Source organism: Ammodytes marinus, assembly GCF_949987685.1.
Source record: "Ammodytes marinus genome assembly, chromosome: 19".
Taxonomy (NCBI): domain Eukaryota; kingdom Metazoa; phylum Chordata; class Actinopteri; order Uranoscopiformes; family Ammodytidae; genus Ammodytes; species Ammodytes marinus.
This window is the reverse complement of record NC_137223.1, coordinates 2,386,362-2,408,940: the sequence shown is the minus strand read 5'-3', so window position 1 is coordinate 2,408,940 and position 22,579 is coordinate 2,386,362. Positions and strand designations below refer to the sequence as shown.

The 22,579-nt window shown below is 42.1% G+C and overlaps 1 protein-coding gene across 3 annotated transcripts in view; it reads left to right on the top strand.

Annotated features, from left to right (window-relative positions):
- The window catches only part of dse (dermatan sulfate epimerase), a 28,804-nt gene extending 7,135 nt beyond the window's left edge, over window positions 1-21,669 (top strand). For all 3 annotated transcript variants that reach the window (XM_080047423.1, XM_080047425.1, XM_080047424.1), the window contains exons 3-6: window positions 5,042-5,295; window positions 13,395-13,634; window positions 16,879-17,086; window positions 17,964-21,669. In XM_080047423.1, the coding sequence (XP_079903549.1) occupies window positions 5,042-5,295; window positions 13,395-13,634; window positions 16,879-17,086; window positions 17,964-19,713 (2,452 nt within the window). In that variant the 3' untranslated portion in view covers window positions 19,714-21,669. The remainder of the gene's footprint in view (window positions 1-5,041; window positions 5,296-13,394; window positions 13,635-16,878; window positions 17,087-17,963) is intronic.
- The last annotated feature ends 910 nt before the right edge of the window (window positions 21,670-22,579 follow it).

Genomic DNA, 22,579 nt, shown 5'->3' with positions numbered 1-22,579 from the left:
CGATGTGACGTCACTTCACGTGCGCACTGGATTGTGGGTCAGAATCGCCCAAATAGGATGCAGTTTTCAACACTTACAATCTTGGCCGCATGAAGTAGGACATCCGGGTACTTCTAACCATCCTAAATCTGGCCACAAGAATCGGGACATCCTAAATCTTTTTTCTACATACTATATAGTAGAAAGTATGCGATTCGGAACGCAACCCAACTCCGTGTCACGGTGGCAGAGCAGCTGGTTTTAACGGTCAAAAATGTAATCGGGCAAAGGAAACTTGCTTGCTGCTTCAGCGTGCTGTTGCCGTGACGCAGAGTTGGCTTGTTTTAAGCCGCAAACTACATGGGTTAGCTCTCGTGAGCTAGCTGGCTAATAATGACATCTGTAGCCTACTCGGGGCTTCACCCCCGTGCTGTTATTGTTGGAGACAGCCAGCAAGGCTGCTTTTATGTAACTTTAAAACATGTCAAACTTGAAAATATTATTTGTGTTGAAGCTGGAGTTAAAGTATTACCAGACATTTGCTCATTAGTTAATTTTAACAGCTTTTTAAAATAAAGATGAGCAAATACTGCAGGAAAATTCAAGTCTTTCATTATTTTGATATAGGCTACTATCAATTGGAAAATGTAGGCTCTTTGGTTGATGCTGTCATTTTTATTTTGCGCTGACTGACTAAAGCCAGACTGGTGTGGTATTTTGCACCAGTTTTTGTATGGAAATTTAAGTTCCAAGCAAAAGATGAAAATAATCGAATGTGATTAAAGTTCAGTACGGTTATTGTAATCCATTGAATTTTAAGGAAAAATACTATATTGTGATATATATCCATATTGTGATATAATACCTATATTGTGATATAAGATTTGGTCCATATCGCCCAGCCCTACTGCAGGGTCAATTGACCCGGATCTAAATGCAGGGTGTAACCCTTCACATCGGACAGAAAAGCCAGATCGATGCGGGTCAATGCAGGTTTTCTGGTCAGTGGGATAGGGGTACAAATAACCTTTTTTTGGCTGAACTGTGGGACAAACCCGTCCCTCTTATAGCCGGTACACCCCCCCCCCCCTCCTCCAGAGAGAGAGAGAGAGATGGGGGGGGGGGTAAAAGCTTAATCCTTCTCATTTAGCCGCATGGCTATTGAGCTGGAGGAAGGGGATTTTCTGGCTGTGAGTAGACGCTGTGGTATTAGTGCAATTTGATCGACATTTTTCACAATCTCAGGGTGTGTGTGTGTGTGTGTGGAGGGCGGGGGGGCACAGTGCAGAGAGACCATTAGGCATGTGTGTTCAGGTCTGAAAAGCACACTGAGATTTTCTCTTTTTTTTTGGTCAGTGCAGCTGTGAGTGGCTTCAGGAACAAGTCAGCTGTGGTTTCCACCACCTTCAATTACGTCTCCAACAACTCCAGGCTCCATGTTCTGGTGGAGAGCTGGTGCTGCCTGCTGCCTTTACTTTGCTTCTTTAAAGTCTGTGCAAACATGCCGAAGTGAGACTTAAGGGGGCTTTCACACCTAATAGTCCGCACCAAGGTCTGAACCAAGGACTATTTTTTTAATCCCCTGTATGGATTTGATCCGAGTAGGTTTGGTTTCACATTGCAGTTTTGCCAGCGCACTAAAGAACTTTCCATGACATACCCACGTCTGTGTTCATCAACTACATGGGGTGCGTTCCCCTATACTGGACATTGATTGGTTTGTAGATGGTCGTGCAACCTAAGTCTGCGTTTCTATTCGGCGGTAGGCATGTAGCCTTCACCAGTTTGAATGAATGAATGAAGAAAAATTTAGACAGATTCATTTTCTGCAACGCTGTATAGTTCAGGTAGTCGCCCAGACAACGCACACCTCCCGCTTTGACTACAGTTGTATAAATGGTAAAAGTTGTATATAAAAAGATTTAAAAAAATATCCCGCCCCGAGCTGGGATCGAACCGCCAACTCTTGGATCGTTGGCCAACCCGCTCTACCACCTGAGCAACAGTCACCCTGATGTGAAAAGTGAATGTAAAAGGCCCCTTAGTTTGATTTGCCATTATCCAATACAGTATATAGTCCAACACTGACTGCATTCGCCTCACAAAGACCTTTACTTTTTTCCAAATGGGCAGATCTGGACATAAAGAAGCTTTTCAATCCATCTGGTGTTCGTTTGCACAAACCAGACAGGAAGTGATTTTCAATAAACCTCAGCTGCCGCTTAACATGTGGAAACCATGTATTACTAACATCTAAGATTGCAAAGGGGCGGAAACCCTTTCCATGGGAAGTTAAAGGTGAAGTAAGCGATTTATTTATGTAAATATAAGTGTTAAATCGCTCTTCATTCATACAGTGATCACTTATATATAGAGTGCGCATTTCATAAAGCCGATCACTCAGTCACCCGCTCTGCATGTAAACGTCAAATCATTTTTATAACACATTAGTGTCCAAGGTTTTTACAGAAAAGAATGTTGGATAAAAGCTTGCTGAACAGTGCCAGGAATTATTGTGGAAAGTTAAATTGATGTAAGTGCTTTAGTTGAGATTTTTGGTTCAGAGAATTGAAAAAGGAATGTTTAGATAATGGCTGTTAAAGATGGTTGTATAGGAGAAATATACAGGCCCAAACAGACAAAGTTTAGTCAAATAAACATATAAATGTTAAATGTACATTTTGGACCAGTAGTGGCTAAACTAGTTTAGAGTGAAAATACCCTGATATTAACTTATGATATTAATTCTGTCATAGTCTGTCCATAGAGAAGTCAAACTTAGAGAGCAAGCTGACAATAGATAAAGAGTTAGCAGTAAGATGAAAAGTAAATAAACATGATAAGTAAACATACATTGCTAAGAGTAGATGTCCTTTTGGACCCTAAATAGCCAAAGCTCAAAGCCAGACTGACAACAATGTACTGACCAATGCACAGAGTGTAAAGTGTGGTGTGTGGGACAGTAACATTGTTTTAAAGAGTGTATAAAGAAGAAAATTCTGGACATCAATGTAAGACTTGTGGGAATCGGTGCAAAGATGTCCCTGATTTGATTTCCCTCTTGAACCCTTGTCTTTTGGTCTACTTGTGTAAGACTCCAATTGGCCTCTAGAGACCTTTGATTTATACTAGTATGAAAGAATACATGCTATGGAAGCGAAATAGACAAACATTCTCACAGTTGACCGGTACTAACATTATCTCTTTGGCTGCAGTGTTGCTGACTTAAGTTGTGTTGGAAATAATGTTTTTGGGTTTCGTAAATTCACATCATCAAAATTAAAACCCAAGAAAGAATGTTTTTTGACATCTTCATGAGCTCCTTTGAAAGAGTGATGGCTTTGGTGCTGTGTTAGTTTGTGTATATGTCTCAGCCTGGGAGTTCAGCAGCACATCTGAAGCTCATTTCTCTTTAATTAAGCTCAAGCACAATTATCACAGAACACCTTTGACTCTTTTACGACTACGGACCCTTTGCACTTCTGAACTTCACAGAAGTCAGCATTTTTTTTTAGATCTTAGAGCCTGTTAACCATGAGATCGTTTGCTCACACTACACTAAATGTGTCTTTATAGCTCTATTTATTGGTAAGCCATGGTGCAGCTGGTGTAAAATGCTACTTAGCATCTGGATTTTTGCAGCGGTGTTGAGGATCATTTAAGGTGAGACATTGCATGCAAAACATTGTTTATTCAAGCATTGGGCAATTTAGAGATGTTAGTCTATTTTGCTTTCATAACATATCTTCTTTCATACAAGTATAAATCAAAGGTCCAAAATGTACATGCAGGTGTTATTTTTACTTAAACCTTTTATGTTTGCATCTATACAACCATCTTTAACGGCCATTAGATCCAGACCAACCAGAAATCTTCTAAAGCACTTACATCAACTGAACTTCCCATACCATTTCTTAACACTATTGTGAAGGTTATTACAGAAGGATTTGTTCGTACGTTGTTAATTGTCAGATTTATGAAACATTTTGTTCTTAATAACACGCTGAAAATGCATGTTTTCAAGACCTGTACATGTATTGATTTATAAAGTGTAAAAAAGGCTGTATCCAAAATCTGTTCAGTAAAAACTTTGGACACTTAATATGTTGTAAAAATGAATTAAAGGTTTTCACTCTGATTTGATCAAACATCTTATCATCACATTTTCAAAGAGATGGAAATGTATGCATAATTCATTAGATTTTGACAAAGTTGCATATTTATTAAAACATTTCAGATTTTTTTTTAATGTAAGTAATCAACTGGCAAAGTTCCATGATGAAATCCACAAGTCAACAATTTGATGCTATTCACCGGCTCTGTCTCACCTTGTCATTCACACCTGCTCAGCACTGAATCTTTCTTTTTCTTTTGTGTGATGCCAAGCCCCAACCTCAGCGATTTTTAGCAGCATCCAATAAGGAAGTGACCACAACTGTAGTAACCAGGAAGTGCCACTGGGGGCTGGGAGCAGAAGACAGCCATCTCTCATTGACTCCAATGTTAAACATGCCGTTTTCACAGCATTATTAAACCTATTTACAGCCTGGGCCACGAAACAATTTTAGTCTGTATGTTTAGGTCATATCTCCATGACAACACTGAGGGGGGTGAATTTTTTTGGCCCACGCTAGTTTTTATTCTTTTGGAGGTTAAAATGTATTGGCGCGATCTCTTGAGTGACAGCTCTCCGCCCGTTGTCCCTCACTTTGCCTCGGAGGTATACGTCAGCTATCTCCCTCCCCCTCACAAAATGGCGACGCGCACAAACCAGGATTATTGGATGCCGTGTGAATAACTGAGGTCAGCCCGGATGCTACATCCATATTATTTACTATCTATGTGTGATGCCTACAATCCCCACCATCTCTACCATCGTGTCCTTGAGCAAGAGACTTAACCCCAAACCGCTTGTGTGCTATGGCTGACCCTGCGCCCTGACCCCCTCCTAAGTGGAAAACTTGAGAGGGGTTATGCGAAAAGACCAATCTGAATGTGCTCTGTGCACAATTGACTAAACTGACTTACTTACTTAATTGTGTTGCTTGCTTGTGTGTTGCAGGCTGGTTAAAGACGCCCCCTGGGATGAGGTTCCTCTGGCTCACTCTCTGGTAGGCTTTGCCACGGCCTACGACTTCCTCTACGAGTATCTGAACCATGAGCAGCAGGAGCGCTTCCTCCAGACCATCGGCAACGCCTCACGCCTCATGTACGAGAAGTCCTACGTCAGGGGCTGGGGCTTCCAGTACCTCCACAACCACCAGCCCACCAACTGTGTGGCTCTGCTCACCGGCAGCCTGGTCTACATGACCCAAGGTATGTGAAGAACCTCTTCCATTAGGGGCACAGTCACACTAGACCCAGTTGCACCCCCGATGGCCTGTACTCACACTGCTCCTAAAGAACCGGGCCTAGGCAACATTGTTTCTTGCCGATACGTCACCACATCTATATATGTGTGCAGGTTTGGATATTTTGAGTGTATTTGTATCCGATTTTTAAAAAGAAAAATTGCAGCAAACATTCCACTTCGACATCAGACCAACCCGATCCGTATGCAAATTTTTTTAACTGTGTTGTGTGCATGGACGTATTGGGTCGCGTGGACAGTCTCATATAAACTGATGTCAGGATCGCTGTCTATGTGTGTGCTTGTGTCGGCTCATTAGCATCTCCTACACACAGTCCTCGTAAGCGCTCTTACTTTGTAGGCTAAATGGCAACTACCTGTCGCAGAAAATGAATAAACGGACTGCTTTTCGTTTCAGTTTTGTTTAGATTAGTTTGTCCCTTTTTGTCCCTGATAAAGAAAACACCTTGTATTTCATGTTTAATTTTGGTATTTTAAAACAAAAATCAAATAACCTCTCGTTTTTCAATATCGTTTTCTGAAATGAAAATCGAATTACCAAAATATATACTGACCACCATAGCACATCATTTCATTTGTGCCTTGTCAAACGTTTACTCACTTGAAGGCGGGTGTCTGTTGAAGTTTAAAACTATTGGATCTGCCCAGTGCCACTCTGGATCTGCCTTAGCCAATCGCATAACGTTTGGTCATGACTTATGTCATGTGCCGGCTTCTGACTACAATCAGCTGGCGCACAACCTCAACGTCATTGTTCTCAGCCACTCTCTCTGTTCGCTGATAGTATCGCCAACAAATTAGGCGGAGAAAAACATGCGAATATACCGCAGACCCAGACTGCCTACTGAAGAGAAATGAAAATTGAGCGGAAGTTGGTAGGTGGGCGGTGCCAGGTTAGGCCCTCTTATGTTCAAGGTAACAAGTATTCACAATTCATACAACAGGGTGCTCCTTCTGGGAGATTGAGATGGAGAGAGAGAGAGGTTGAATATAAAATCTAGTTGGTAGGGCTGCAATTAACCATTCCTTTTTTTATTGTGATTCTATATAGTAATATGGAATCACAATCACTTACAGTAAACCAGATGTTGAACCTTAGACATCCCTTAAAAAATGCATCAGTTACCTTTGGGTCTCTTGGTTCACATATTTTAAAGTTCCTTCTCTTAATTGATTATTTGCACAGTGAGATTTGCCCGACTCAGTTTTGCTTATGAGAGAATTTTTGACTTGAATTTCAGCCTGAGGTGACATGGCTGCACTTAAATCCAGATCAGCTTTGTTCCACACAACTCATTTTTCTCCTCTCAGTGAATCCCATGTGAGAGCCATGTGTTTCTCTCTGCCTTATATCCTACACTAAACGCAGACAAAGGGTCGTCACCAGGTGAATGCCTGCAGTGCGGCTTGCTTTGCTTATAGAGATATTTTGATTTCTGCTACAAAAAAAACAGTTCCCCATTTGAACTCACTGGCAGCGCAGGTTTACAGAGAATCGCTGTGGTCATAGTGGTTTGATTTGGAACTTTTCCTACAGCACTGTCTGTGTGAATGAATACTTAGCAGAGGTCTAGCCTCACTGCATTCTGTTTGGAGCCGAGGGAGGGACAGATTGGATTTGTTAAAGGAATGGTTAATTTTTTTAAATTTTTGGCTTCTTGTCTCACTCTCCGGCTCAAGAAAAGGAGACAAACTATTCCTGTAACTGTGTGTATTTGTGATATAGAAATAGGCTAAGGTTGCATGCTCATCCAGGTTAGCTTAGCTCAAACACTGGTAGTCAAGGGGAGCAGGTCAAAAGATAAACTTTACAACATCACTAAACGCTCCTCAGTGTTTCCCCTAGAATTTTTTTTAGGCCCGGTGGTAAGAGCTGATAAAGAGTGTACGCGCCCCGTGCGTACCAAATTTCTAGAAGAAATTGACCAAAACGAACCCCATTTGGGATGAGCCTCTTTTGACAGCCCGTTAAGAATGAGGGCATAGGGTTGTGTTTTCACATTCAGTACGTTTGTACATGTGGTGTTTCTCTCAGGATTTTTAGATCCTGCTGGGTGAGAATGGACCTTCTAGGGTGTCTGGGGGCATGCCCCTGCAGAAGAAAACCTTATCCTTTTAAAGTTAAATTCATCAATCTGGTGCACTTTGAGAGGCGAAATCTGATTAATTCTGTGCTCTGTAAACAACTGGCATATGTCCGGCCTATAACTATTTCCTGTAATAATTTGGAGACACAAGCCATGTAAACTATTGAAGAAAAACACGTGGATTTCAATAAAAAACAATTACACTAAGATCTAATATAGACAGGTCCTGTCTAGTACTCATTTCTGGAATAATCTGAATCACCTCACCTTGAAGCTAGCCTACTGAAACATTTCTTTATTTTTTTTATGCAAATAGCCTTGTTGAAAATAAATGAATTAACAAAGGCTACACATCATGATTAGCCTATCAACAAACGTGTGCATGCTGTTTTTTTCTGCGCTGTCTCTGCTGTTGATAGATTGGTTGTGTTGCCACGGCGAAATAGCGATTTTAACTTTCTAAGTTTTGTTCAGCACTTTTTCTTGTCCAACGTAACGTCTCTGTTATTGAGTCCTTAATATCTCCATGGAGCTGCCGCTGGTTTTATTTTCGCCACTAGTTCAACGTTTGCTTGCTAGTCATGCTTCTGCTCATTTGGCTTCCGTGTTTAACAAGTGCGCACCGAATGCACACACGCATCGCGCCGTGCGCAGACACACGTACGCTAACACCCAGATCAGCTGATGGGATGATCAAACGAGAGGTTGTAAAGACAGGCGCACACAAGGGGTAGACCGACAGTGCCGTGCAGACGCTCGCAAATTATTATTACGGAAGCTGTTGGCCTGGCGGGGGGTCCCGTTGGCCTGGTGGCCCGCCAGGCCTGTATAATGGTAGGGGAAACACTGCTCCTGTGTGCTTGTTGGGACTTGTTTATTTACCACGTTATGTTGAAGTCTATATTGTTTTACACTTTAATTCATGTTAGAATCAAATACATACGTGTCACTGTCACGGGCACTTCCTGGTTCCCTTCCAGTATGTATTTGAACAGTTTCAGTCGCCTTTTTTTGCCGGAGAGTGAGGCTGAAATGTTGAACTATTCCTTTAAAAAGCCTGCTTTAAAACAAATGATAGTTTCACACTTTGCAGAGGGCGGCAAAATAGCTTCTCAAAACATTTCTAACACGAGGTATATTATGCAGCGAAATATGAAAATAAACAGGGCCAACTTTAGCTGCTTCACAGCACTCAGGTGTCACGTGTAACGATGTGCAGAGGCCCGGCTCCATTCCATTATGGTATATACTTTACACACTATGTTTCACTCATTTCCTGTGCACTGGGGGGACATCACATCCAAATATCTTTCTGTCAAGATAGCTGTGAAGAAGTGGAAACATTCCAATAAGCAATTTTTGTATTAGCTTGTTGTCAAGACAAGGCAACAGAAATCCTTTAAGCCCATTGGTGGCATTTTGAACTGTGTTATTATTTTTCATTATATTCTGCCCTAAAATAACATACTCCTACAAGGGGAACAATTCATGTGCCACTCACTGAAATGAGAAATATGCATGCTGTCAGTCAGAGGCTCCTAACACTCACACTCTGTGGTTTAGATAAGCAGATAGGAAGGCAGCAGCTTACAGAAGGGCATTCCAGATACAGGTGTTTACAGGTCTGGACAGATCCAATAGCCTCAGTTTATCTATATTGAACCTCACCTGAGTGCACATCCTTTTCACTGGCCACACACACACACACACACACACACACACACACACACACACACACACACACACACACACACACACACACACACACACACACACACACAGGCGTCAGGCAGAAATATCACTTCCACCGTCCAGACCCAGCAGCCTGGATAACAGCATGGTAGATAGGGCTGCACAATTAATCGTAAAAATAAATCCTGATCTTGATCCATATATCTAGGCGATCTCATTTATAAATGATGACAACTGACTTGCTCATATTCCACTATGTATTAACATGCACGCTTCACCCAATCCCCCAACCACGACTGGGTTCTAGGTTTTATTTATTTTAATTATTTATACTAAAGCTGTAAGGTAGCTACATTCTATTTTGGTATGTTTATGAGCATTTAAGTGTTGACTTCAGTTATTATTCTATGTAAGAAGAGACTTAAGTACTCAAATGTTATGTGTGTCTTAGAGTGCAATACATGTTTCGTTTGAAAAAAAGTTAAAAAAGAAAACATCATAGATCAATCACAGATTAGATCATCTCAATTCTGAAGGAGAAAATTCCTGGTTCACATTTTAGCAAGAATGGTGCAGCCCTAATGGGAGACGGACAGCAGCACTGTGCCCTCTCTATGGGGAAACACATCTGAAACTAGAGCGCATCCATTCTCCACATACAAGTGTTGTAGTGTGTCTGCCATGTGTTTTTCCTTTAAGTCTGGTTTAGTGATGCTTCTCTTTTGTTGTTTCCGTCTTTTGGTATTCCAGTAGCGGTGACAACTGTGGTGTAATTGTATAGTCAGTAGGCCTAACTGTGTCAGCAGTTTTCTTGGGTTAGGGAATGATGAATTTGGAGTTCCAGTACATGGAAATTATTTTTCTTATTTCAGTCATGGTGACTGTGTTTACTCCTGTTAACTAGCCAGTTTTGCTGCCAGGCTGCTGATGTTTCTTCCATATGAAAAGGCATTTTTTTCACCCCTGCAGTTTGTTTGCCTGGTCCTTATCAGTGAGCAGTGTCTACCAACACTGCCTTTTGCTTTTAGTTTGGTTTGAAAATGAGGCTGTTGCAGGGTCATTTGACCCAGGACTGAATGTCGATTGCATGCTTTCACACTGCAGACAAAAGCCGGATGTTAGCGGGTTTAAGCGGGTTTATTTGCCAGTGTGAAAGGAGCTCATATGAAGTTCTTGTATCATTTATCAGCAGCTGGCTATAGTGACTCTGCTGAAACCTACAGAGGAGGATCACTAAATATGCAGTTTGCATCAGCATGTATGGCTCATATATACATATAGCATATAGTATAATGGGGTTGGTGGAGACCAAAACAGGGCAATAAAAGAGTAGATGTGTGAATAGGAAGCTGTTTGTTGGTATGGAGGACTACATTTGCTTCAGCTACACGGTTACTTTGCTGCAGACAGGAGTCCTAGATGTACGAGTTCATTTAGTAAATGTGTCTTGATGTAAATGAATTGTAACTTTGTCTTTGCTACTGTAATGTGGCTGTAGCTTGATGAATGAAGGAAGCTTGTAGCTTAACCAGCTAATGTTTCCGTTTCCGAGTAGGTTCCCACACACACACGTTCTCTGATGTTGCCTCCAAGCGGCCAACATTATTAATGCAATAATTCCTCAGGCTTTAGTAGTCAAAGACAGGGGAAAGAGACTGAAGAGTCTTAAAGCCCACATATTATGCACTTTGCTGTCAATTTTATATGGTCTAAGCTAAGTAGTCCCTAATACTTATTTTTTTAAATGTTTGCTGAAAAACCCGTTCAGATCATTTATTGTAGCAAGCCTCTATACCCTGATGTTTCTCTGGTCTCCGGATGACCTATATTGGTGTCGGCATTCTGCGATCTGGCTGGCCCCACCCACCTCTCTGCCGGGCCCTCCCACCGTCTCTGCCGTGCTTACGTGATACTAGAGAGACACTGCGTGACTGCGAACACAGTGTTTACCCGGAGCGAAGCCATACTTTGACATAACAGTTTGACATGACCTGACATGATTAAAACCAGTGAAAACAGTAGCTTCAAAGTTTGATTTCTACAGGAATAACTTCCCACCCTTTGTGGTGTTAAACAAGGCATTATTAAACTCCAATGGGAAAGCTCAGTTAGTGTAATAGAAGCAAACGTTGGGTGCTACATCCGAAGCTACATGTGCGCTAACGGCTAAAAGTAACACTCAGACGATTTAAAACCAGTGAAAACAGTAGCCTCACATTTGGTTTCTTCAGGAATAACTTCCCACCCTGTGTGGTGTTAAAAACAAGGCATTATTAAACTCCAATGGGAAAGCTCAGTTAGTGTAATAGAAGCAAACGTTGGGTGCTACATCCGAAGCTACATGTGCGCTAACGGCTAAAAGTAACACTCAGACGATTTAAAACCAGTGAAAACAGTAGCCTCACATTTGGTTTCTACAGGAATAACTTCCCACCCTTTGTGGTGTTAAAAACGAGGCATTATTAAACTGCAGTGGGAAAGCCAAGTTAGTGGAATAGAAGCAAACGTTGGGTGCTACTCCCGAAGCTACATGCTACACTAGGTAAATAACAGGCAAACAACCATTGAGGAGATTCCTTTTAGTTTTACCGATGAAATTACTACACAAGTAGTTCCCCAAGCTTTGTCTCGTTATAAACTCTCGTTATAGCGGGGAAAACAACATGGCTGTCGCTCGGAACATTTTCCAGAGGATCTCGGGCCGTGGACCAATAAGAAATGGGGGGGAGGGGAGTTATCATAGAACACTGCACGTGGAAATTTCTGGTTACTAATGTGGGGGGAGGGGGGGAGCATGGACATATAAAGAAAATATGGGGATGTGGCTGTGCCGACTGTGACGTAATAGTCGGCGAGAATTCTGACTGGAGTATATTGGGGGGGAGGGATGGGGGTTTCAGAAAGGGGGAGAGTGAGAAAAGGAGAGATTGTTATTTTTTTTAATATTTTGGCAGTCTCTAGGCACACCGTGGACCCATGGATATGTTAGAACACATTTAAAAAGTGCATTTAGCATAATATGTGACCTTTAATGACGTGTGTGCGCTGGTGAAGCTCTGTTTTTTTTGTAAATCTTGTCTGTATGTGTTCCTGTGTTTGACTGTAAATGCCTGCTCTGTGTGGGTTGGGCGGTCCCCATGCCCAAACCAAACAGTGTTGGGGACGAGTCAGTGGTTGACGGGCCAGGGATTCCTCTCCGTGGACTGTGGCTGGAGTGTTATACGCGGTGGCTTGTTCTCATAGTAAACTCTATGTGTGGGATTAAGTGTGTGAGAGAGAGAGTATACATGGTTTAGTGTGCCATAGTGGTGTCATGCTTTCCATAGCCACAGCTAAATGCCGTGTGGGGAAGGTTTCTTAAGGTAACACACTGAGATGACATTGTTTGCTGTAACGCTGTTTTACATTTCATTTCCGTGACTTACATAACTCGCACATCCACAAACACTCATATACTGTGGTCACTGTGAACATATTCTCAAAAAGCTAAGCACCGTTATGGTCCCTGCCTGCTTACAAAGAGGATTACGGCTAGGTATGCTGTGTAATATTTGTCTGAAGCTTTTCCATTTGTCATGATGCAGCATTCTATGCCAGACAGTGTACTTTTGACAGGAGAAGCTCTCTTTATCAGATTATATTAATTAATATAGAGGCACATAATGTATTTCTCAACCCGTTAAAAAACTGTTTGATTTTTCCTTTAAAATATTGATTTTTGAAACTGGAAACTAATAGCGATTGCAGGCACTCTCACTTGTGCTGTTAAACTAATAGATCTGACTGTATTTCATATCAAACTGACAAAGATGACTAGACTGACTGCATATAACGTATTTACCACTTTTTAGCAGAACAACATTACACATAAACTAAAAACAAGTCATTTTTTTGATAATATAAACTGACTTGACAATCAACATTAACCGAATTGAAGGACATAGCATGTTAGATAAGCTAGCATACTGTCATGTGGTCTCTCAGAAACCCACCCGCAAAAATTACATTTGTGCGAACGTACTCAAGTCACATTCCGGCCAGAAATATTACGGAGGGGTTGAGTTTCACAGATAATTTACATACAAACGAATGGACTGGTGGTTGACTCGCCATACAGATGTCTGAGGAAATGAGGCATCTTGCACAGCCCTAATGTGGAGTATGCATTATGATATATGGGCAAAACTGAACAAAAACACACTAGACATCTGCCTCAGACTGTTTTTAAAGACATTTTAAAAACATCTTCACTTTGTGTGTTGCAGGTTACCTTCAGGAGGCCTACCTGTGGACCAAGCAGGTGCTGTCTATCATGGAGAAGTCTATGGTCCTTCTGCAGGATGTGACGGACGGCTCTCTGTATGAAGGCGTGGCCTATGGGACATACACCACCCGCTCCCTCTTCCAGTACATGTTCCTGGTGCAGAGACACTTTGCCATCGGACACTTCGACCACCCATGGCTCCTCAAACACTTTGCCTTCCTCTACAGGACCATCCTGCCCGGTAACTCTCACTCCAACTCTTTAACTCTTTTACTTTGAGTAAAGCTATGAAAGCTATGAAATGGATGGACTGCAATGGATATGGTCAGGCAGCCATTAGCCAGTGGTTCCAGAAAGTATTGAGATCATTTACTTAATGACAATAGTACTCAAAGGAAAAAACGCAACTCTTAAATGTTAAATTGTATCATTGAATCATGACTCATCATTAATGGTAAAGCAGAATTTATAGCTGGATGAGGTGGATTTGTATAGGACTGAAACTAATGTTTTTTTTTATAGATAAATCTAATTATTTTTTATTCATACATTTTTTGGTTTGTCAAATGTTTTAAAGATATGCAGAAAATCCTCACATTTCAGAAGCTTGAACCATGATTTTCTGTGTATATTTGCATAAAAATGACTCCAACAATCCAAATAGTCAATAGCCAATTGATTTCCTGTCAAGTGACCGTTCAATGAATCAACTAATGTTTTAGCTGTGCTAGCATGAACTTTTGGAATGTTTAATTAAGATTGTTTTATTTAATGTTTTTATTTTAAATAATTGTATATGTGTTTTTTGTGAAACATCTTAATTTGTAAAGGAACTAGAAGCTAATTTTGTCAAGCTGTGGTGGAGAAAACAGTACAGATTTCCCTCTGAAGTGTAGTGGAGTAAAAGTATAAAGGCAAGGCAGGTTATATCTATTGCATAAGTCTGACACAAGGCCATTCAAAGTGCTTTACAGGGGCATACATAGTTTGGGGCGACTGTGGCTCAGTTGGTAGAGCGGGTCGGTCGATGATCAAAGGGTTTGAGTTTCGATCCCTGAAAGAAATATTTCTTTATATTTCCATTAGGGCTGTCAAAATTATCGCGTTAACGCGGGGTGATTAATTTCTTGAATTAACACGTACATTTTTTTATCGCAATTAACGCATGTGCAGAATGATCCGCCCCGTGCATCCCACCGGCTCTGTACTACAGTCACTCTAAGTTGTGGCTGACCCAGGATCAGTAGCTGCGCGCAGCCAAACATAACAGCATGCTAGCCCATGCCGTGTTTTAAACTGCTAACGGTCACGTCTGTGTCGGGGGCATAGATAGTATATAAAATCAACTGCCGCAGGTGACAGTTGATGTCGGGAGCAACAGGAGGAGAAACATTGTCCGCTCTGTTCAGAGCCCGCGAGGACACAAACGTCTGCAGTTTTCAGAGGTGTGTGTGAGTAGACATCAACATAACGTCAGCTTCCTGGTACAAATGAACAGTCCCTACGACGTGGTCGCGCGTACACACACACACACACACACACACACACACACACACACACACACACACACACACACCGCGGACTGTAATCAAGTTGTATTCAAGAATGCACAACCTATAGATTACACAAAGTAAATGCCATTATATAGCCTATATTTGCCCAAAGACATAGTAAAGAGACAGACCAATTGAATTATGGTGTGGTAGGTATATATTTTAGTTTGATTTAAATTTATTTTCAGTATTAAAACTATCGTTTGGATTTCTAATTGTAGGCCTACATATCTACCTTCTGTCCTTTATCTTTCCGTTCATACAACAATATACAGAGAAAATTAGAATTTTCATATTTCGAATGGTAAAATTAATCGTGATTAATCCACATAATCCTGTGATTAATCTGATTAAAAATGTTAATCGTTTGACAGCCCTAATTTCCATATTTGAACCCCACCGGTTAAAAACAGCAATGCAAACGGAAATGATGTACGTGTTGATTTACATACAGAGCGGGTAAATGGAATCGGATCACAGCTGGACAAAGAAGTCGCATGTGTTACTGCTAGGTGGGAACACAGACTGAGCAGTCCACTTCTGATCAGATCACTAAAACCACATCAATAATCCCAGGTGGAAACAGAGCCTAAGTGTTTACTTAGCTATAAATGACCCACACATCCAGCCAGGCCTTACTACAATGCTCTATCCCCAAAAGGGGGAACATTTTAGACTAGCCTGAGGCTGCTGATATGGGGTATGCATGCGTGAAGTCATTACCTTTCTGGATGCCTTTCAAACTGAGCTGAGACCTGCGGGGATCTGTGGCTATCTTGGAAGTCTAGTCTGAAGGGGGAGGGCAGTGTTGGGAGAAGGGGCCCCCATAGGTCACAATGGACATCTCACAGCCACCTGCCAACACTCACTGTATTGTGGCTGAAGCAGCAAGTCTCATTACATCATCCAACACAGGAGAGCCTCAACAATACACACTGTCTCCTTCCACACTCCCCCAGACTGGAAGACAAGGCCAGATTATCCTGAACTGCCCCCCTTTAGAAAACCAGAATGATCGCTGGCTCTCACACCCTCTGTCTGCAGACAGTTGACAGAAAGCAAATTGGGAATCATAGGGTTAGTAACATTAGAAAAAAGTGGCCTTTTCATAGGAACGTTGTGTGCTCATGTTTGCCAGACATATTCCAGTCCAAACTAGTTAATCAACTTAAATGTTTTGAACTGTTATTACATGTAACTGACGAAGTTGAAGCTGAAGCACAGAGAGAAGTTAAGAGGTGGCACTTGGGATCCTAGTGGTCAAAGAGTCAGCCTGAAGTGTAGGCACAGTCAAGCGCTGAGATGTCAGTTGTGTGTAAGTGTGTGTGAACAAAGGAGCTATCAGTGGAAGTGCTGAAGGAAGTGGCAGGTCAAGTGTCTGTGGAAGTGGATGCAGTGAATAGAGGTTATATGGGTGCTGTACGTGTTAACACACAGTTGACAGGAAACACATTTTAAAACATGTTGCTAGCAAACATTGCTCCTTTTGTCTTGGTCATTTCACATAATCCATGTGTACTAGTGGAATAGTTTTACCCACTGTATGTTTTGGTAATAATACATAACTGAAAGTCAATGTCTACCCATGTTCCTATGCAAGGAAAGTGTTTTCAATTGACAGTGTGGTGTTTCCTGCTATTTTTGTTGATGTCCTGTGATTGCCTGGGATTAGATACTGTAGGTACTAGATTGCAAGGTTTCCCTCACATAATTACAGACAACAAAACAGTGTGAATAATTTGCGCTTAATTGGGACTGAGGTTCGTATAGACCAAATATGCTGTACTGAGCTGTGTTTGACAGTCTGAATGAATTTACAAGGAAATCACATATTGTTTGAAGGGATATTTCTGCCTGACGCCTGTGTGTGTGTGTGTGTGTGTGTGTGTGTGTGTGTGTGTGTGTGTGTGTGTGTTTTCACTGTCTCTCCAGGGTTCCAGCGGTCCGTAGCCATTGCAGATTCCAACTACAACTGGTTCTACGGGCCGGAGAGCCAGCTGGTCTTCTTGGACCGCTACGTGTTGCGTAACGGCAGTGGAAACTGGCTGGCAGAGCTGATTCATCAGAACAGGGTGCTGGAAGGGCCAGGCCAGTCTGGGAAAGGCCAGCGCTGGTGCACTCTCCACACAGAGTTCATCTGGTGAGCTGCACAATTTGGTTTCAGAACATTTCAATGAAAAATGTCTGACTGCAGTTGTTTTCTGTTAACACCTATAAAGGTGAAATACAACCCAAAACCATTGTATTTATTGGTAAAGTATCTTGGATTTGTTTTTCATTCCTCTCATTTTAGGCTGTATTTCTTATATGGTGACTTTGCTATATGACTTGCCATAATCAAGCTACTGTATTTGAGTCTAGGGGCTACACATAATAATTACTTGTATGCTTAGTGAACTGAATAGAGATCATTATTTTTTAGATTATTCTATGAATATAGACTAATAATGAGAAATACCAAGCACAGTTTCCCAGAGCCAAAGGGGTTATATTCTGACCAGCTTTTTTGTCTGATGCACAGTCACAATCCAAATGGTCTTAAATTGATGATATGAATCAGAGAATAAGCAGCCAATGTTTGGCATTTTCTTTGAATGTACTTGAATAACTGTCTGTCTACTTGACTGATTGTTTAGGCTTTAATAAAATCTAATAATAGAAAACATCCTTTTGCGAAATACGCTGATGCTTTCCTGCCAGTAGTTAAATGAGAGGAATGATCAATCAATCTCTTAAATGTACATTTTAAGTCAGAGACTGCAGGCAATTAGCATTGGTGTGTAATATTGATCTTGATTTGTTCATATTGATCCTAACTATCCCTTGAAAGCAGCAAGGCCACAGCTGTTCTCTTGGGGTTGTCAAGAGGCATTCTGAGAAAAACATAGGGAATCACAGTAAGCTCTGGAATACCTTTAAACTGATGAGCCTTTCCAGTTGTGGTGGCTTTTTATTTGTCCAGTCCATATCGTTATATTAACCCATCGGATATCTGTCCTCTTTGTTGTATTCAACAGGTATGACCCCAACCTGTTTCCCAAGCCTCCCTCTGACTTTGGAACGTCCCAGCTGCACTACTTTGAGGACTGGGGCGTGGTGACGTATGGCAGCGCTCTACCTGCAGACACAAACCACACCTTCCTCTCCTTCAAGTCGGGGAAGCTTGGCGGACGCGCCATCTTCGACATCGTTCACAGGAACAAGTACAAAGAGTGGATCAAAGGCTGGAGGAACTTTAACGCCGGCCACGAGCACCCGGATCAGAACACTTTCACCTTTGCGCCCAACGGTGTCCCGTTCATCACCGAGGCTCTGTACGGACCCAAGTACACTCTGTTGAACAACGCTGTGCTGTTTGGCTCGGACGGGTCGGGGAGTTGCTTTAAGCCTTGGACCGGACAGGTCACCGAAGCCTGCGATTCCAAGTGGCTCAAGTACAAGGTGGGGCCGGCGGCGGACGCCCAGGGCAGAGTGGAAGCTGCTATGGAGAGACAGGGGATGGTCTTCATCCGTGGCGAGGGACGTTCTGCTTACAATCAAGAACTAATGATCAAGAGCTTCCAGAGAAACATTCTCCTTCTCCAGCCACAGCTCCTGCTCCTCGTGGACCACATCCACCTGGATCCAGACAGCCCAACCAGGGCCATGAGTGCCTTCTTTCACAATACTGAACTTCCATTCCAGGCTACTCAGATAGATGGTGTTCACGGAGCGTTTGTCTCCCACGGCTTAGACAAGTATAAGATGTTTTGGATGGACGACACAGGCTACAGTAGCAGAGGAGTGGTAGGTTACTGGAATTACCCTCGAGGCTACCCGTACAACGGCTCCAACTATGTGAACGTCACCATGCCTTTGAGGTACCCTCACACCAGGGTGGCCTACATTTTCTTTGGACCGGGTGTGGACGTGCAAAGCTTCAGCCTGCGCGGCGACGACCAGAGAGTGGACATCTACTTGGCGACCAAGGATCACACCTACACCATCTACCTGCTGACCGGAGAGGTGACCAGTAAGCCTCTGTTTGCCATGGTGCTGCTGGATCGTAAGAAGATCGTTTTTGAGAAGGACCCGTCGGCCGCGGAGGACAGCTCGCCTGAAGAAGTAGAGGAGTATGTCAACGTGATGGAGGACAACCTCCAGCACGTCAAGCCCGTCTTCCAGCAGATGGAGAGACACATCCTGGGACGGGTTCTCAACAACGCTAGCTTCCGTAAGACCGCAGAGAGACTCCTCCAGTTCTCTGACAAGAAGAAAACTGATGATGTCATCGAGAAGATGTTCGCCATGTCTAAGAAACAGGGCAAGGGTAAAGGGGGCAGGAAAGTGAACCTTGGGGAGAAGCTTTCCGAGAGCCTGCCTGATATTTTTGCACAGATTGAGGTCAGTGAGAAGAAGGCCAGACAAAGGACTTCAAAGCGAACCTATGACGAAAGTCCCGAGGAGGGAGATGCAGACTCCAAGGCCTTTATGGATTACACAGGCGGCCACAAAAACAGAAAGGGCGCCTTCGTCAAGGGCCGCAAATTCAAGGAAGTTCACATGGTGGCCACTGCAGGGAGTGAGGGTCTGTCCGGCACGGCCTCCTACATCAGACTCTTTCTCCTCCTGAACACTGCCACATTCTTCCTGCTGCTGGCCGTGTTGCTGACGCGCTTCCAGAGAGGCCGAAGTCTTCACACTCAGAGATGTTTCTACACCATCCTCCTGATCGACTGCTTCATCCTACTGTACCTCTACTCCTCATGCTCACACACACAGTGTTAACACCGTGACACAGAGAAGGCTCGTCCAACTACAGATCCAACCGTCTGTTCATGGTGAACTAAATGCTCAGCCCACCACCTCAGTCTGAGCCACTTTTTACTTCAGATTAGCAGGGCCTCATTTACAATGACACCTCAGGGCGCTTACACACCTGACAGTCCGCTTGTAGTTTACTTCTTTGGTTCACACCAGATTCGAGAACGATACATTGGTTTGTTTATCAATAGGATTGGTTCTATTTCACACCTGTTGTTTCCTCTGGTCTGAATTAGTTGGTGAAGAACCAAATTGCAGCGGCATAAGCCACATGAGAACAATCTCTTTACTCATTGGTCAAATGTGTTAATGCAAAGCGTAGCTGGCTAAGGGAGATTGTTACTCAGTGTTTCCTGCATTTGGGTCGGACTCAGTTCGCTCATGTTCTCACCACAAATGGACCACACCAGAGTTTGTTTGGAAACATACCAAGACCACCACTTTTTGATTACTGTGTTTTCACCTGAACAAATGAACCGCAGCAAAGGAGGAAATAATACCCTGAGTTTGTTTCAATCGAACCAAACACAGCAGGTGTGAAAGTGCCCTGAGAGTTTGACATAGCCAGATTTTTTTTTTACAAGTCATGATATTTCAAGAATGAAGTAAATGTATTAGACAAAAGTTTAAATGTTATGAGGTTAAGTCATTATCATACAGGAAAAAGTCACAATCATTCAGGAAAGTCATACGAGATGCTTATATAAATCTTATTTTTTACATATCTTCATGGTCTGTCTGCAAGTACTGTTCTTGCAAAAGTACCATCTTCTCTTTATAGTATGACTTTCTCTTGTAATATTCTGACTTTTCCTTGAAATTAGAATTGTATACTTTAATAGTTTGACTCTTATTTTCACAATATTATGATTATATTATTTAATATTTAATAATGACTTTCTAGAAATGACGATGTCACGCCCTTATATTATGACTTGTTAAAGGTCACATATGCTAATTTTGAGGTTAAAAATTGTAATTTGGGTTTCTACTAGAAACTGTTCTCGTGGTGTAGTGTCGCAAAAATCTCCTCTTTTCAGCCTCTGTCTGAAACGCACTGTTTTAGAGCCTGTCTCTTTAAGCCACTCCTTTCAAAAAGCCCAGTCTGCTCTGATTGGCCCAGAATTGAACTGCTAGTTTGAACCTAACTGCCAGTTAGATTCAGGGGGATCTATGGGTGTGCTTATCACAGGTGGAGGAAGTGCTAAGTCAGGTTGGTAATGAGGGGGCGTGGCATCAATCCTACTTTGATTCTTCAACACAGGTTTTCATAAAGGTGGAGATGGAGAAAAAGAGAGCGGGTTGTTATTTAACATACTTTGGGAGTCTGTTATCACACTGGGGACCCATATTTATGGTGGAAAACCATGAAACAGTGCATTTTTGCATAATAGGTTACCTTGAAGTAAATTGTATTCATGAAGCCTAAAAATCAAGAATGTTATCATCTCTGAACTTTTCATGTATTTGAACTTTTAATCTCATAATGTTTTTACCTTTATCTAGAGATTAAGAGGTTATTCTCGAAACATTGTGCCCACCTCCCCCCCATGTGTGACTTTATTCTTGAAATGTCCGATTTGTCAATGTCAGTGGCCCTAATACTCATACAATTTACCTAATGGGTGTTCAGGGGAAACAGCTGATTCCAAATAGGAATTGATGAATTGCCAAGATGAAACCTCTGATGTAATAAGCTTCTGTGGAGCTTTAGAAACCAAGTCTGTAGGAAGTCTAGAAGTGTACAGAGGGCCTGCCTGATCTCAAGGTTCACCACTATGATACAGTTGCCTCACCTGTACTTGAGATTTTGTCCTGTCTACCTAGTTCATAGAAATGCATCTAAATGTATATATGTGAAAGCAAGATATATTTTTATGGTCTCTTTTTTACCAGTTGTAAATAAAATTACTACATGCATAGGTGTGCATCTTTTGTGTGTTGTGTCAAGTGAATGTGTGCACTGCAAAAAATAACAGAGCTCAGAACACTGCAAGCCAAAGCCAACGAATATGAACAAGATCTTCACTTTAACGGTTCCTTCATTTAGCTTAAACTTTACTACAGGCAAGCATTGGATGATTTACATCACACTATAACTGGTATTTGTAAGCATGTGGACGTTTATGTATTTGTCTGACAAATGTGTTGACGTACCTTTTTTATCAGTGGACATTCTGACACATGACAGTGAGAAAAACAACAGGTGTAATAAATAAAATAAATTATGGCTGAATTGCATTTAGCTGCTTCAGTCTCAGGTTCCTGGTATTGTACATAATGTCAACAGTGCCATTGTAAATGTCATCATTGCTTCAGAAGATGTGCTTTAGAAGTTGAGAGTTTTGGTTCAGGGTATTGAGAGAAAAAAAACAAATGTTGAGATAATGTCCGTTAAAGATCGTTGTAGCCTATAGGAGAAATATACAGACACAAACCCTAAATGTACATTTTGGACCTTTGTTTATAATAGTATGCAAGGAGACATGGTATGGAACAAAATTCACCAGAATCTTAAGAATTGACCAGTGCTGGAAGAAAAACTGTTTGTTTTGCTTGTAGTGATTGGCCTTCAATCTCCCTTTGCTAAGTCTTAATAGCCAAAGCTGTGTGAGTGAGGTAGCCTAGCCCTGCTGACTTGCTAAGCTCTGATGTAACTGAGAAGCATCGTTGGCTGAGGACCTCATGGCCTTCTGTTGACTCTGTCTCTCTCACAGCTAGCCCCCGACAGCCAACAACAGCGAGTGAGAGAAATGAAAAGAATATATTTCCATTCCTCTCAACCCCAAAAATGCTGTGGGTTTGTTTTGTTCTGATGCAGCAAATAATC